This window comes from Papilio xuthus, unplaced genomic scaffold (assembly GCF_000836235.2).
Source record: "Papilio xuthus unplaced genomic scaffold, Pxut_1.1 DF827680.1, whole genome shotgun sequence".
Classification (NCBI taxonomy): domain Eukaryota; kingdom Metazoa; phylum Arthropoda; class Insecta; order Lepidoptera; family Papilionidae; genus Papilio; species Papilio xuthus.
This window is the reverse complement of record NW_013530969.1, coordinates 4238215-4253314: the sequence shown is the minus strand read 5'-3', so window position 1 is coordinate 4253314 and position 15100 is coordinate 4238215. Positions and strand designations below refer to the sequence as shown.

General features: G+C 34.5%; 3 protein-coding genes across 5 annotated transcripts in view; all 3 read left to right on the top strand.

Annotated features, from left to right (window-relative positions):
* The first annotated feature begins 561 nt into the window (after positions 1–561).
* Positions 562–9684, top strand: LOC106117381 (uncharacterized). 2 transcript variants are annotated; one of them, XM_013311668.1, is made up of 6 exons: positions 562–667; positions 3386–3744; positions 3967–4087; positions 6665–6859; positions 7690–7765; positions 9170–9684. In XM_013311668.1, the coding sequence occupies exons 1-6, from the start codon at positions 628–630 to the stop codon at positions 9549–9551; spliced, it is 1173 nt and encodes a 390-aa protein (XP_013167122.1). In that variant the 5' UTR covers positions 562–627; the 3' UTR covers positions 9552–9684. The 2 variants fall into 2 exon arrangements, with proteins under 2 accessions (XP_013167122.1, XP_013167121.1); XM_013311667.1 differs by having other exon boundaries at positions 563–667; positions 3383–3744.
* Positions 9685–9786: 102 nt separating this feature from the next.
* On the top strand, positions 9787–11386 carry LOC106117382 (uncharacterized). Its single transcript, XM_013311670.1, has 6 exons — positions 9787–10265; positions 10360–10466; positions 10555–10675; positions 10765–10965; positions 11057–11126; positions 11215–11386. The coding sequence occupies exons 1-6, from the start codon at positions 10223–10225 to the stop codon at positions 11351–11353; spliced, it is 681 nt and encodes a 226-aa protein (XP_013167124.1). The 5' UTR covers positions 9787–10222; the 3' UTR covers positions 11354–11386.
* A 1575-nt stretch (positions 11387–12961) lies between these two features.
* Positions 12962–15100, top strand: part of LOC106117491 (salivary glue protein Sgs-3-like) — a 7293-nt gene continuing 5154 nt past the window's right edge. The window contains exons 1-2 of one of the 2 annotated variants that reach the window (XM_013311838.1): positions 12962–13040; positions 13120–13220. In XM_013311838.1, the coding sequence (XP_013167292.1) occupies positions 12986–13040; positions 13120–13220 (156 nt within the window). In that variant the 5' untranslated portion in view covers positions 12962–12985. Of the gene's footprint in view, positions 13041–13119; positions 13581–15100 lie in introns of those variants that run through there. The other variant, XM_013311837.1, reaches the window with a different exon arrangement.

Sequence of the window (15100 nt, the reverse complement as noted above, 5' to 3'; positions counted from 1 at the left end):
ATTCCGGAAGGTGACTGACTTCACGTTATCAACATTAAGTGTCAAGAACTGAACAAAAAGTTTTTTATTTAATATATTTGAATGTTTTTGTTTATTTTCTGCAACATTTCTAGAAGTTCTCGAGCAAAACCTTGTGCTTACATATGATTTACGACATTACCATGATAACGTCGACTGTCAAATCGAACCTACGAACGCTATCGTATCGTAATTTGCAACACCAAATCCTAAATGGATCTAAAAACTCCATTCTTTACTGTTCTTTTAGAAAAGGCTAAAAATCAAAATTTGTCCACGACCCCTTGTGATCTTAAGTGGTGATTTGGTCAAAAGAAAGCTAGCTAACTAAACAGCTATTCACCTTTCATTCTGTTTGTTTATAGACATTTTGAAATTAATCTGTACGTAAGTAAAGCTGCAGAAAACTGCAAGTTAACATTTCTACACAATAAAATTTCTTCAGCTTTTACGAATATGACAGTGTAGGGATGATGTAACAGGGTGTGGTTGGTGTGTGATGAGACGGGGTTTCGCAAGGCGGTCTGTCCCCAAGGTCGTTCATCATCTCCGCGCCGCAGAGCGCACCGTTGCCAGTATCAATCTTATCGTGTTGCCTGAGTGGTCGACATGAAGACCGCATTTGTGATATTGTTTTGCGTCTGCGCGAGTAAGTTATAAATATTAATCTCTATTATATAGTATAAACATATTTAATAAATACTTAAAATACATTTTATTACATATTAATTAATTATATTATTTACGGTAAAAAATTGTTTTAATAAGTTTGAATTTTTTTTGATATTATTAATGAAAATTCTACACGAATCCTTATATACATGGGATATGACTTATCTTACTTTATTATTTTTTATTACTCACTTTTTTTAACAAAAAATCTTTTATAATAATCTCATAACGATATCACTCATATGTTCCAATAACTTTTTTTTTTGTAATATTAATTATTTTTTTTTTTGTAAAAAAAGGTTTCACGTAATAAAACAAGTAACTATATGGAATAATCAAGTTGTATAAAGCAACGCGTATTGCTATTGTAAACAATAGCTTAATTAATGTCTAACATTGTAGTAAGACAAATTATAAAGAAGATAGGATTTATTAATATTCAAATTTATGATAATCCATTACGTAAATAGGAAATAATAAAATTGTTGTATTGTGTTAAATAACTACAAATATTTTATGAGTACTATACATATAGAATAATCTTTTGTATGCAAAATATATTCCTTTAGATTTCTTACTAAAATAATTACTTACTAGCTTTTGTAGCTTAAAAATTTGGTAGCAATTAAATTTATACCAATCCAAATGTTGATTTTGATAAAAATTTGTAGATAGAAACTAAAATCTTAGTAATATTATAATGGCGAATGTTTGGATGTATGGTTGGTTGTAAGTTAGAAGATATCTCCAGAACAGAATGGAGCTCGATATAATTTGGCATAGATATAGAACAAAGTCTGGATGAACTAATTAAGTTTTTCTTATTAATTCGTAGCGGGCGACAGCTATCATAGTAATATTATAAATGCGAATGATGGATGTTTGTTTGAAGGTATGTCCAGAACGGCTCAACGAATATCTATGAAATTTGGCATACACATAGAACATAGTCTGGTAGAACACATACGCTACTAATATTTATTTTCTAATCCCGCGCGGACGGAGTGGCGAGGAACAGATAGTATAAAATAAAAATTCTGAATTTGAAAACGACCTCGAATTGTTAAAGGACAAGAATCAAATCAACATAAACTCGTCTTAACATATGGCATTTATTTTTAAATCATCTTGAAATATCATCCAATCAATATTCCGGTAACGAATTAAATATTACTAATTTATTATTAATTCAAACTATGTAAAATATAAATATAATAATATAATAAATTGTCTATCTTTATATAATATCTAGGAATACTATTTATATTAATTTTTATCGTAGTTATATAAGATATTTACAACAGATTTTCAATATGAAATTAACATATTAAAGCTTATTGTACAATTTAATCACGTTAGAAAACATATTCGTTAAAGCATGCTGTTAACATTGTGTTTACGAACAGCTTTTATGTTGTAAATTGCTCTTAATATTATCATAGCACTGGCTGTCGCCCGCGACTCTATCTGCGTGGCATTATAAGAATTTTAGACAATGTGACATCTGTGCCAAATTTCATTAAGATTTGTCGCTGTCGTCGATTCGCTGTACCGAAGATAGCTTCAAATAAACATCCATAAATCCATTTAAACATTCGCATTTAAAATATTTGTAACATGAAAAGATTATATGCAAAATTGTATGTGTTTCGCTTATAAATATAAGAAACAATTTGATTGACTAAGGGACAATATCTTTTTAATTTCCATAGGCCACTGTTAGACAAATTTATACTTTTAAAGTAGACAAAGAAAGGAAACAAAGGCTAAAGGAAAAAACATATCATAGAGAGAATTAATTTCTAAAAAGTAGGTTAAATTTTCGATTACACAGATCATATTATTGTAAATTCTTCGATGTAAATATTTTATTATTTTTTGTTATTATTCCCTGCATTCCCTACATTTAAATACCAGAAGAAATATGCTTATTGTTACATTAGCTTGGGAATAGTCGAGAAACATCTCGATCGACTCGTAGGCGAAATGCGTACTGTAAAATCAAATACAAGAACAATGAAATGAAAATATTTACATTAAACTTTGCAGAATACTAGTAACGTATATACGTTATGTACAGTAAACATTACGAATATTTCTTCCTTCACATCACAGCTTTCTCTTTTGTTTTATCACCATTTATATGATGTAATGTGGGTGTTCGTTGACTGAGCATAGGGTCACTGTGTCATATTAATTTTAACCTTTTGCATTCGATATTTGAATACATGATAAGTGCCGAAAAAATAATTTTAAAGATATTATCAATTGTGATTTATTGATGTATAATTACGATGTGTGCGTCACGACACAACTTGTGATGATGACGCTTATTTGTTTTATAGTAAGATTAGCTTTTGCCCGTGACTGTTCGCGGGGAATTCAATAAAAACTAGTAATAAATATTATACAGCTACCTAATAGACAATAATTTTTGATTTCGGCTTAGTAATTTTTTTAGTTTATTCGTTATATACAACAATGCAAATCTATGTTTATATTATAAGTATAGATTAATTGCACCTAAATATCAGTAAATCTTAAATATTCCTTCCTAATAGGGGCTACGGAATCGGTCATCATATTCTAGTCTAAATCTGTACAGATTACTTATACCTTCCACAGGATTACCTACCGATGCATCGAAAAAAACTTTTTAATATTGGTATTTTAAAAAATAAATTGTCCACAGCAGTAAACGCGCAGAATTCATATTCAGAACAGTTGGCAGCTGTCGAAGAAAACTTCGACAATGGCGGTGAAGTTAATTTCGATGATGTAGTTGGTACCGGCGAAGGTGGCGGCTATACCGCGGGCATTGAACCAAACGAGCCTAATGAAGCTGCGAGGAACTATGATGAAGATAGTGAAGTGATAACTGGTGTAACCGACTCCGGTAGTAGTATTGGTAATATTGATGTCACCAGACAATCTTACGTTCAGGCACCAGATCAATATGAATCTCAATCAGCTCCGAAAGTTAACGTGAGATGTGTTGAGAAGAATGAACGATACCCGGTACCAGGTAGCTGCGATAGATACATTGAATGCCTGGTAAGTATTACCTATGATTATAGCAATCAAATTTAACGACATACAAATGTCTAGTTTTAGAATATTGCCATTTTACTACCCATAATATTGAAGTTTGTAACTTGCTACTTCGAAATTGCAGATATTCTATATGTTGTAACTCATAACAATAAAGGTATTATGTAATTTTAAATGGCCGAAGTATACTCTTGGTATATACTTATTTTATGTTTCTTCAAACAGAATGGTACTGCAGAGGAGAAGCTATGTCCAGATGGTTTAAGATACAACCCAAATGTGAGGTTCAACGTGTACCCCTGTCAGTATCCCACTGATGTTCCCTGTCTCGCGCGCTCATCCTTACGTACGTATTAATCAAATTTTTAAAACATTTCATAATATTTTTAAAGAAAAATAAGAAAATTAGCTAGTTAACAATCTTTGTTGTCCTTGATAGCGCCAATAGCCTAATGTTTTAGGGTACGAATTCACGATCACATGGTAGGTTCGTGCATTGTCGTAAACCATATCCTATCACAAGTCTTGAGCTTACTTGGAATGTTACACGAAATATTAGTACATTAACAAAAATCTACTGATAAAATCTTCGCAGTCTTATGTATTTTTGTGAAATGAAAATATGTACAGTATATAAGGTTCTAACAGTGGTAGAGCCCGCTTTAACATCTTCGCACGAATTGGCACGGCTCGCCCGGTGAAATACCACGACCACACAGAAGACAGGCGTGAAGTGGAATCCATTCCGCGTTTCGTCTGATTAGTGTGCGTCCCGGAGGCCTAATTTAGTCCTCTTTCCCTTCCCACCCTTTTTCTTATAAGGAAAGGATGGGAAGTGGAAGTGGACTTTCCGGGTGAGAGGATGCATGGAAAGGAAATATATTTTCTTTCTGTTCTTTCTCCTCTGTCGATTAAAGGTAGGCAACGCATATGCAATTGCGTATGTCTATGGGCAACGGTCACTTCGCTATATCTGCGATTTCAGGCGGCCGCTCGCTCGTTTGCCACCTTATAATATAAAAAAGGAAGTCTAATATGGCGATGATATACTTATGATGAATCCTTGTATGGAATTCTTAAAAAAACGCTAACAAACAATTCGTTACATCACATTCTTATTATTTAGTAAGATAACAAAACAATATCTGAATATTTGCAAGCTTCTATTAGATATATAATTTCGTGTGCAATATTTGTAAACAAACTTTTCCTAGCGTAAAAACATACGTAAATTTAAAATCGCAAACGACTCTCTAATGTTGATGTAAGAACGAGGAATTAATAAAACAAATCCTTTAACATATTGTAAACATTATTAAAATAGTCACTGTCTCTTTACTTTATTAAGCACTTCATATTTGTAATGTTTACGTTATAAATGCAATAGTTACATGCAACACTTCTCACCTTTGATATTTAACATATTTTAAATTCTATTTCTATGTATAATAATTTTTACTTATTTTATTTAATTTCAGTTATATTTTACAGACATATAGAAGATACATTTTAGTGATAATTAAACATTATATTTAAATAAATCGTAATATTTGTAATTACGGAACCATGTAATTAATGCGTCATTAGCCTAATGGTTTAGAGATCTAAATTCCGACCACGTGGTCGAAGGTTCGACTATTGTCGTAAACCATGCCCTAACACAAGCATATAGCTTAGTTGGAATGGTAAAATAAATATTAGTAAGTTAATATTTTACAAAAAAATACAAAAAAAAAGAATTTTTAGAGCGAATGATAATGAAATAACAATAACAAAAAATATGCATCTTAAACCAAAGAACTGTTAGATATTTTGTAAACGAAATTTTTAAATACCGTAAAAAATCCACGATCTTGAATCCCAAAAACAAAAACCTCTTATATTTAAATACACATTAATGTAAAAAATAAAAAAAATGTTTCAACATGTTCAACACAGGTTGCTCTTCTTAGAATCAAGCGCTACTTATTTATATCCTAGTCGTGAATTCTTTTAAATGTTAAAACACGTTTCAAACACTAAAACATTTTATACCTGCCACTAAATAATAATTATGTAAACCATTAATACGTTATTACTGAAAAAATATAATAACAGAAGACTTAAAGAAGAGAAAAAATTCAAGGTTTTTATATCAAGAACATAATACGTAAACGATAGTTTAAGATAAAACTTAGCCCTAAATATTTGGTCATAAATAATTATTATTGCTAGATTTAAAGAATAAGTTTTTAATGTCTGTATGTAACTTGATATGTTAAAATAAATGTTTATATAATAATATTTTAAAGTTTTCCTCAAACATCCAGTCTTACAAGTTTTCTATGACAGTATATCAAATTGTATATTTGAAAACACTTTTCAAAAATCTTTATAAAAGTATGAATTACATTTTGAATTACAATTTACAGTGTATATTTTAATATTTATTCGGATTAGAACTTAGCAGTACCAAATAAATCTATTACCTATCTTGAATCACAATGCGTTACATATAGAGAATTGCAGATCAAACTGATGCAAAACAAGTCAGAAATACTTCAGTTAATTAAATGATTACAAGACAACTACTACACGATAACTACAAGCACAGTGCACAAAGGAATGATTGATCTCAGTATCTTCCTATGCCAATAATGTCGTTGTCACCAAAAGAAGTTAAAAGGCATACAAGGAAGTCTATGCTGTTCGTAGTTCAAATAACAGAGCGTTAAGCACTGGACTTGTAACCTGTAGGTACTATGTGTCATACTCGTCAACTACCAAAGGCCTAGTCACATTTTAGGTAGTAGGACGCAGGATTGAACCTCTGGGTGGACGCTTATGAGTGCAGATCACAATTAACCTTTATTTAGGATTGTCTTGTGCTTGTCTGTGGAGAATCGAGGTAACGACAAATTACGTAATAATTCTGCAATTCCAGAGCCAGCTCAGCCGACAGCGGACTGCCCCCATCAATTTGGTTACATCAAAATCGGCGATGCTAAAAACTGCAGCGGATTCAGGAACTGCGTGAATGGAGTGGGGTACGACTTCACCTGCCCTGAGGGTCTGGCCTTCAGCTCTGATACGTACAGGTGTGAGTGGCCCGACCAGGTCACCGACTGTGATGCTGAAGGTGAATATTAATATTTATTTATAAATTAACTTGCCATTAACCATACCTGGTGATTCATCAAATTGCATTGGTCCTGGGTTCGAACCTTAAAATTTCAAAGATATGTATGAAGGCAACCACTGGGCCATCTTGGTTGACTATGGCTTAGTCATCCTTGACTTAGAGTAAGCTTCAAGCCCCTCAGTGGGGACGTGTAGTGCGCTGATTATGATCAATACAGTAAGGTCTTTGGCAGTTCTCTCATCGTCACCAAAACAATTTTTTATTAATACTAAGATAAACTAAACCCACCTTCAAATTCAAATCGAATATATTCAAATTTTAAATTAATTATTCCATTAAAAAAAAACCGCTCATAAAGTATACAAGCACTTCATTATACCAAATAAAAGGCAATATAATTAAGAATATTAATTTTCCAAATACACCCCGGATTCACTGTATGACATTTAAACTATAGAATAGATACCTATTGATTGTCCATCCTATTGACCTATGTGATCGTGTTTTTTTTAATCAAATTCACACTTTTTTAATAATACTTTGGTTTCTCTTTGTAATAATAACATTTTATTATTAGGAATTATTTATATTATATAGCCTAGTCACCCCTAACTTGGGGTAGGCTCCGAGCTCCTCGGTGGGGACGAATAGTGAGCTGATGATGATGATTAGGAATATCTTAAAAAGCTTAGTTTTCCTTTTTTTAAACAGAAATGTACACTTAAATTTTAATTTTCCATTTTTGGTTATTCCCTTGACATAAGAAAGCAAAATAGACAAAACGTCGATTAAAATAGTGTTGCTAATTTTATCGTATATGCTTCCAGCCTTCCTCGGCTTTAAATGTCCAGAGGTGCCGATTTCTAAGGAACTGGGACCACCCGCCGGCTACAGGTTCTACAGGTGAGAAATCATTGATAATACAACTTTAACACAAGCTTAAGACTTACTTAAGTTACTACTTAAATTGCAAGACCATTTCATAGGAATGTATAAGATTGGTAAAGAAATTGTTGTGTTTTTATACAATAATAGAGTAATCAAATCAAACCTGATTGTAGAAGTTTCTCTCTTACCCGATGTTTCTCGCTTACGGAGGTCGTCCGTCGTAACCGGACATTTATTCTCGCTTATAGAGGTTTCTTGCTCTTCCAGGTACAACAGTAATTAATTCAAAGGTCATTGAGAATAAAAAGTAATTTAAATAAACATACACGTGTTCAAACTAGTTTAAAATTGATGATAAAACTTTTGAAAGACAAGAAATAGCTTCTTTTTATAGTAATATATCGTCGATTTTCTAAATAAAAAGACAATCATTTTTAATAATGGCCATGAGATATTAGATTTTCATAATCAGCAATTATTTTTTTAGACAAAAACAAATGAAAAAGGTACAACTATCAATGTACAAAATCAAATTAGGGTCACAACTCATTAAACAATTGAAACTAATTTTATCTTCAGTTTTTGTTTAGTGACACTAATAGTGATGCGTCAACGGTATAATTTACAGTATAATACACAAATTGATGATTAAAATTATATTATTGTACAAAGAGAACCGGTTGCCCAATACGACCGGTCATCGGGTGCCAGGTCGCGGCTAAATGTCAACGGATGATATTCGACCTTGTATTATGTAAGATGTTAGAAATACCAGCCGCTAAACGTTTGCATAAGGCCTATCCGGCATACAACTAAACAACCTATCACAATTTTACTACGTGCTAAATAGTATGATATTTTACTGGTTATACATATAAGGGTTTGCGAAATTCATTTCACACAAAAAATATATACCCATTTTTATCTCATTAGAAAAGAAACAGAGAAATCTTACTAATATTATAAATGCGAATGTTTGTTTGAAGGTATCTCCAGAACGGCTGAACCGATCGAGTTGAAATTTGGCATAGATGTAGAACATAGTCTGATAGAACACATAGGTAGTTGCGTGTGACAACTGGTAGTTAATAATAATAATTTTGCTTCTAATCAATAATATTGAACTGTTGACTTAACGTAGGCTAGGATAATAGACGAGGCTGCAGTCTTACAAAAGTTTTAAATGTCCACTATTGTAGCTTGACGTTCGCAAACAATTACTTAGCGAGTTGCTTCAGTGACTTTCTCATTTATGCGTCGAAACTTGTAAACAAAAGCATATTGTCAACACTCTCATGTTTTAGGCCTTTCGCCAGTGGATACTCGCGTGTTCTAAATAATACTAACTATTGTTCGTTCTTCTTATCTTTTAATAACAGATTAATTACTCTAGTTATATATTTTCGCTAACACTTCCAGATCTGCAGCTGACTGCCAGAAATACTTCCTCTGCATCGAAGGTAAGCCGCGAGGACTCAGCTGCGGTGGCTACTCCGCTTTCGACGAGGTGACTGGATCATGCGTGGCTGCTGATGATATTGAAGCTTGTCCAGCAGAACTAAAGAGCGCTGCTGCTCGATCAAGAGTCGCGGAAGAACAACGACGTGCCGTTGAAGAAGAACTAGCCAAGAAATGGGCCAAAGGCCAACCTATAATTAGTACAGTCGGCCCTTCAAGATATCAATACACGACTTCACCACCTAAATTCGAACGTCTATTCAGCACGGTCACACCAGAATTGTACGATGAGTTTGTGACCCCAACAGGCGTCGAACCTCTTGACATTGAGGAAAACTTCTAAGTCTAATTTAAATGTTAATACGATGCCAACCGCTCAGTGATACTTCGTCTAGTGTAGTATAATTTTATTTTATGATAATGTAACCATCAGAATGTAAAAGTCATTGTTATTATAAACATATTATAGTTAAAAATTGTTTTACTATCTATACATCGTAATCTGACATGTAAATTCTAGTTTGTAGCAGGTAATTGATATTTCAATCTTTCCTTAGCAACTAAGAGTAACAATAAATTTTTTTTCACCTACTCTAAAGTCTAATATTACAGATTTAAGCGTATTACTTATATTTTGGGGAAAAATTCTGTAATTATTCTTTAACACGTTCAGCGCCACCGACTGACCCCGAGAGTTTATCTTATTACATGTATGAATTATAGTGGCATTGAAGGTGTTAAAATATAATAAAAACACAGCTAATGATATATAGATCTTACGGAAGAAGAACCCCATTGCAATAGAAATGTTACTCAAGGCAGGTCATTATAATTCTGGTCTTGACATTACAGGTCATTATTTGACCACTAATTATTATAAAAAATACTTGTGGTGTTTTACTAATTAATAGTTCATCATTAGAATATCAGTTTTACGTATAAATAGAGTTCGCAGAGTCACTTTCCTATCATTGCTTTAAAGTCTACGAAAGAGTCAATACTCCACTTACAAAAATGTTTTTCTTCGCTACCTTCGCCCTTCTTGCTGCGGTGTCGAGTAAGTTTATTTTTAATAATTTACGTATAATTTTTTTTATTTTCTACACATATTTACTTAATTATATTTATTTAATATTTTTCTATTATTATAGACGCTGTACAAGTAGTGCCCTATGGCGCTGTGGGTGACGAGGTGTGCAAGGAGTACAACACGTACTACAAGATACAGGGCAGCTGCGACTCCTACGTAGAGTGTAACGTGAGTGTAACGCCGCTTTTAACGTGACTGTTTAAAATATGCTATGATATATTAGTTTGATGTACATGTTGAATGTTGAACGTTGCAGGCGTACAAGGCGACGTACAAGACGTGTCCCGACGGGCTGTACTTCATGCGCGACGTGCAGTGGCCAACCTACCCGTGCGCGTATCCGTCGGATGCCCAGTGCGAATACAACGACCAGCCTCGTACGTACCTACATGCCTGCTCTCATCTTACTCTATACTACAGTCTACATGCAAACAATACCGTGACGTTGTTTTGATGTTCTGTGCAGAGCGAGCCGTATCGACCGCGGATTGCAAGACCCAGTATGGATTCTTCGCGTCGCCGTTAGCGACCCGCTCCGATTGCGGCAAGTACCGCATGTGCGTGGAGGGCAAGGCCTTCGAGATGGAGTGCGCTATGGGTCTGGCCTTCAACCCTGAGACCGGCCGCTGTGACTGGCCCGACCTTGTGCCGAGCTGCAGCGCTGAAGGTACCCGACACTTTCCCCATCTCGTTCATTGTGCAGTACAGTAGATAGCGGTGATGTGAACTGATGCTCATGTGCTCCCATGTGTTTACAGAGTTCCTCGGCTTCAAGTGCCCACCAGCGACCTACGACGAGTTCGGCAAGGCGTACGTGGTGAACTTCAGGTGAGTACTACTGTGCTGTGCTGCGCTGTGTGCGTGCATGTGCCGTGTGCAATGAGGAGAGCGTTGAGCGTGTTTTCTGTGTGCGCAGCATCCAGGGCAGCTGCCACTACTTCTTCTCGTGCATGGAGGGTGTCGCGCGCCTGCTGGTGTGCGACCGCGGCTTCGCCTTCGACGCCTCCGTCAACCGCTGCGTTGACGCCACCAAGGTGCAGTGCCAGGAGGGTTGAACATTTTAAATGTTAAAGTTTATTTATTGAACAAAATTAAATGTTATTTATTGAAAAGCAAGACTTTTATTACATGTGTTATATTTTTTGACAGGAAACCCTCAAAAGATAAGATTTAATAATAAAAGATGAAAATATAAGATGATAGAACTTAAACTATTATATCAAAGAAATAAAAATAAAATTATGCTAAACATTATTTTATTTGAAATCATCTCAAACCACACAACGTATAAAATAATAATCTACAGATAAAGAGGTACAAAATATTATTATGTTCATTAAATTGATTACATTAGAAAGAGAATGCCGAGTCTTTGATTTTCCACACAACACACTATAATTACTGATATTTATATTCCCACATAAAAAATGATTAACTGCAGCTTTTCGTATCCAAGACAAAGTTTTATTAATAAAATTTATATGAAGTTCAGGTATATCAACGTTTACTCCTCCATATAATCTAAGCTTGGGTGTCTTCCTACCAGAGAATTGATTTGACCCTTCGTTGCTTATTACGGTTTTGATATCTACTCGATTGACCAGAGGTTTTCCGGTCTTAAGTATGTAAGTTTTTTTTTTAATGTATGTGGGTTTGTATATGTACAATCTAAAGCCTGTAATATAAACTGATTTGACGATAGAGATGTCATTCAATGGGTCATCTTCCTCAGAATCCCATAGGCACAAAAAACATACAGTGGACGTAAAAAATAAAATTCTTAATTAGTGAAAAATTTATGTCGAGTTCGAATCGATACTACTTTTTTAAATTGCTTAATCATTTTCATGCTGTTTTTGAGTATATTCTATAACGCAAAAGTGCTAGTTAACAACACAGTTTATTTGCTTTAAATTAAAAAAATATACATATATAAAGTCTCAGTTCTAATATGTAGCTAATAGATGGCGCTGTTTCACCTATTGGAGCGTCAGTTAGTCGGGTTTTTTATTATTTTCACTTAAAACTAGGTTATAGTCATTATGTTAACATAATTTGATAGAAACGGATTCCAGGAAGCTTCTTTTATATAAAAGATGTGGAGTTAGAATACTGCGACGCCCTCTCTGTCAGGCGCATTGAGAGATCGACCAACCGCTCCCTATTCTAACGCCAGTACCCTACCCTTATAACCGGTTATTAGCTAATAAAATAAAAATCTCGAGGCCGCAATTCATACGTTATTTTAGCATAGCAGAGAACTTGCTACCAGCTCGTGCCTCCAAAATATATTGACGATGACAATTACGAAGTAAGTTTAAGTAATGAGATATAACAAAGTAATGTACTATAACATCTGTGGCTAATCGTACCTACAAGTAGTAAGTGCAATTTCCATGCTTTACTTATCTGCGGTGTAACACTGTCATCTCAACAATTAACTTAAATGATACTGATTTAATAGTAACAAAGAAATTATTGATAAGCATTTTTTTATTAAAATTAACAAAAATTATAATTTCACAATAATGCGTTTATAATGTCTTTAATATCGCTAATAGAATAATTATATGATTCCATTATAATTATGCCAAATGTTCCAAACTAAACGATTTTGTATAAATACAGTGTAAGTTCAAGTAGAGTCACAATTCACATCAGAACTTCACAGCACTACAACAATAGTCATGTTCAAGACAACATTGTTCTCCGTTCTTTTGCTGGCTTTGGCCATGCAATCTGGTAAGTTATCTTTGTTATATTGTACCTTCATATTTTGTACTTTCGATGTCTTTATTTATTGGTTTTTATTATTTTCTAGTAAATGGTAAGCCAGCATGCGGTTGTGAGAACTCACGGAAACCTCCGCCTTCGACTCTGCCGCCGTGTCAGCCGGCCACGCTCGAGCCTTGTGCCCAGCAGGAGGTCAGGACCAGCAGCGCATGCGTCATCACAACTGCTCCCAGAGTACCCTGCATCGAGCATGCGACACCCTCGACAACGACAACAACGACCACGAAACAGCCCCCGACCACAACCACCACCACTACGACAGTAGCGCCTATTACCTCGACGGCCGCTCCCAGGACTGACTGCTCGAACGGTGACATTTACCCCTATAGTGTGGGCGGCTGCAACCAGTTCCTGATGTGCCGCAACAGAGTGTACATCCTGATGGTCTGCCCGTCGGGACTCGGCTTCAACTTCCAGAGCAAGAGCTGCGAGCGCTCCGACATCGTGCCCGCTTGCAGTGCACGCAGCTAATTCATAGGAATCCTTTTATGATTAAGAATGTCCTAATTAATATTTATTTCTTTATTTACTAAATAAAAATGTTTCGTAATATGTATTTTTAAATATTATTTCAACAAGCCTAAGATTACTTGACCTTCATACATGTTGACTACTAGCAGAATTTTAGTTTATGCTAACAAAATACATATTTCACCTTCTTGAAAATATGTAGTTTTTAACCATCATACTGCGCACAATGACTTAAAAAAATCGGTTTAATTTTTAACCAAGTGATTTTGCTAAGCTAACCAACCTCTGACTATACTAATATTTCTTACGAAATGTGGCATGGCAAATACATTTTCTATATTCTTACTAAAAAAAATCCTACTTTTGAACCAAGAAGTTAGTCCTCATTTTTCAATGTAAGTTTTTTATATAAGTGGGTTTATATATGTAAATGCAGTTGTGGCGGCCTAGAGCCTATCACATAAACCGATTTGACGAGTGAGATGTCATTCCATTGGTCATCTTCCCCAAAATGCCATAGGCACAAAACACATACAGTGGACATAAAAAACTGAAATTCTAAATTACTGAAAAAAATTATGTCTTGTTCAAACCTCACTAGCTGAAATTTTTTCTTTACAGCTTAATCGTTTTTTCTATGTTTTTGAGTATGTTCCAAAATGCCAAAGTGCTGTTTTTCAGTTTATTTGGTTCAAATTCAAAAATATATGAATTCTCAGTTCTAAAATGGAACCAATAGATGGCGCTATTTCACCCATTGGAGCGTCGGTCAGACGGTTTTTTTTTTAAATGAAGGTTAGGTCATAGTCATTACGTTAATAACATTGATAGAAACGATTTGAACGAAGCTTTTTTCGAATTGAAGATGTGGGTTTGAAATGAATGTGACATAGTGGCGAGTGGCAAGCGTCACATATTGGAACGGTTTGACATCTATAGCGCCCTGGGCGAGATTTCTATAGCGCCCTTTTTTACCATGTCCAGGGCGGGAGGAACGTGTCAACAGGTATAACAGTAAGAGACTGCAATTGGCAGAACTGCGCAGCCCTTTTTGCCCAGCGCCCCCATATTTTCACATATTTAAAAACCACTATAACTTCAAATTAAATTAATTAATTATTGTGACCTATATATGTAAATTAACCGAGAATTCTAAACGAAACTTTGACTATAACCCGCAACGTAAGACCTGCAGCGCCCACAAGGGGAAAGACTGATATGTATGTTCTACATCTAAGTCAAATTTCAGAGCGATCTCGACAACTGTTCTGAAGATACTTTTTAACAAACTATTCATTCATCCATCAATCCAAACATTCGCATTTTAATGAGATTACTGATTATTAGGTAATAGACTTAAATCTCGAGGCCGCAATTCATACGTTATTTTAGCATAGCAGAGAACTTGCTGCCAGCTCGTGCCTCCAAAATATATTGACGATGACAATTACGAAGTAAGTTTAAGTAATGAGATATAACAAAGTAATGTACTATAACATCTGTGGCTAATCGTACCTACAAGTAGTAAGTGCAATTTC

Coding starts and splice junctions, on each gene's coding strand:
- LOC106117381 (XM_013311667.1), top strand. CDS start 628: ATGAAGACCGCATTTGTGATATTGTTTTGCGTCTGCGCGA. Junction 6,860..7,689: donor CACCGACTGTGATGCTGAAG/GTGAATATTAAT, acceptor ATATGCTTCCAG/CCTTCCTCGGCTTTAAATGT. Junction 7,766..9,169: donor GCCGGCTACAGGTTCTACAG/GTGAGAAATCAT, acceptor TAACACTTCCAG/ATCTGCAGCTGACTGCCAGA.
- LOC106117382 (XM_013311670.1), top strand. CDS start 10,223: ATGTTTTTCTTCGCTACCTTCGCCCTTCTTGCTGCGGTGTCGA. Junction 10,266..10,359: donor CCTTCTTGCTGCGGTGTCGA/GTAAGTTTATTT, acceptor CTATTATTATAG/ACGCTGTACAAGTAGTGCCC. Junction 10,467..10,554: donor ACTCCTACGTAGAGTGTAAC/GTGAGTGTAACG, acceptor TGAACGTTGCAG/GCGTACAAGGCGACGTACAA.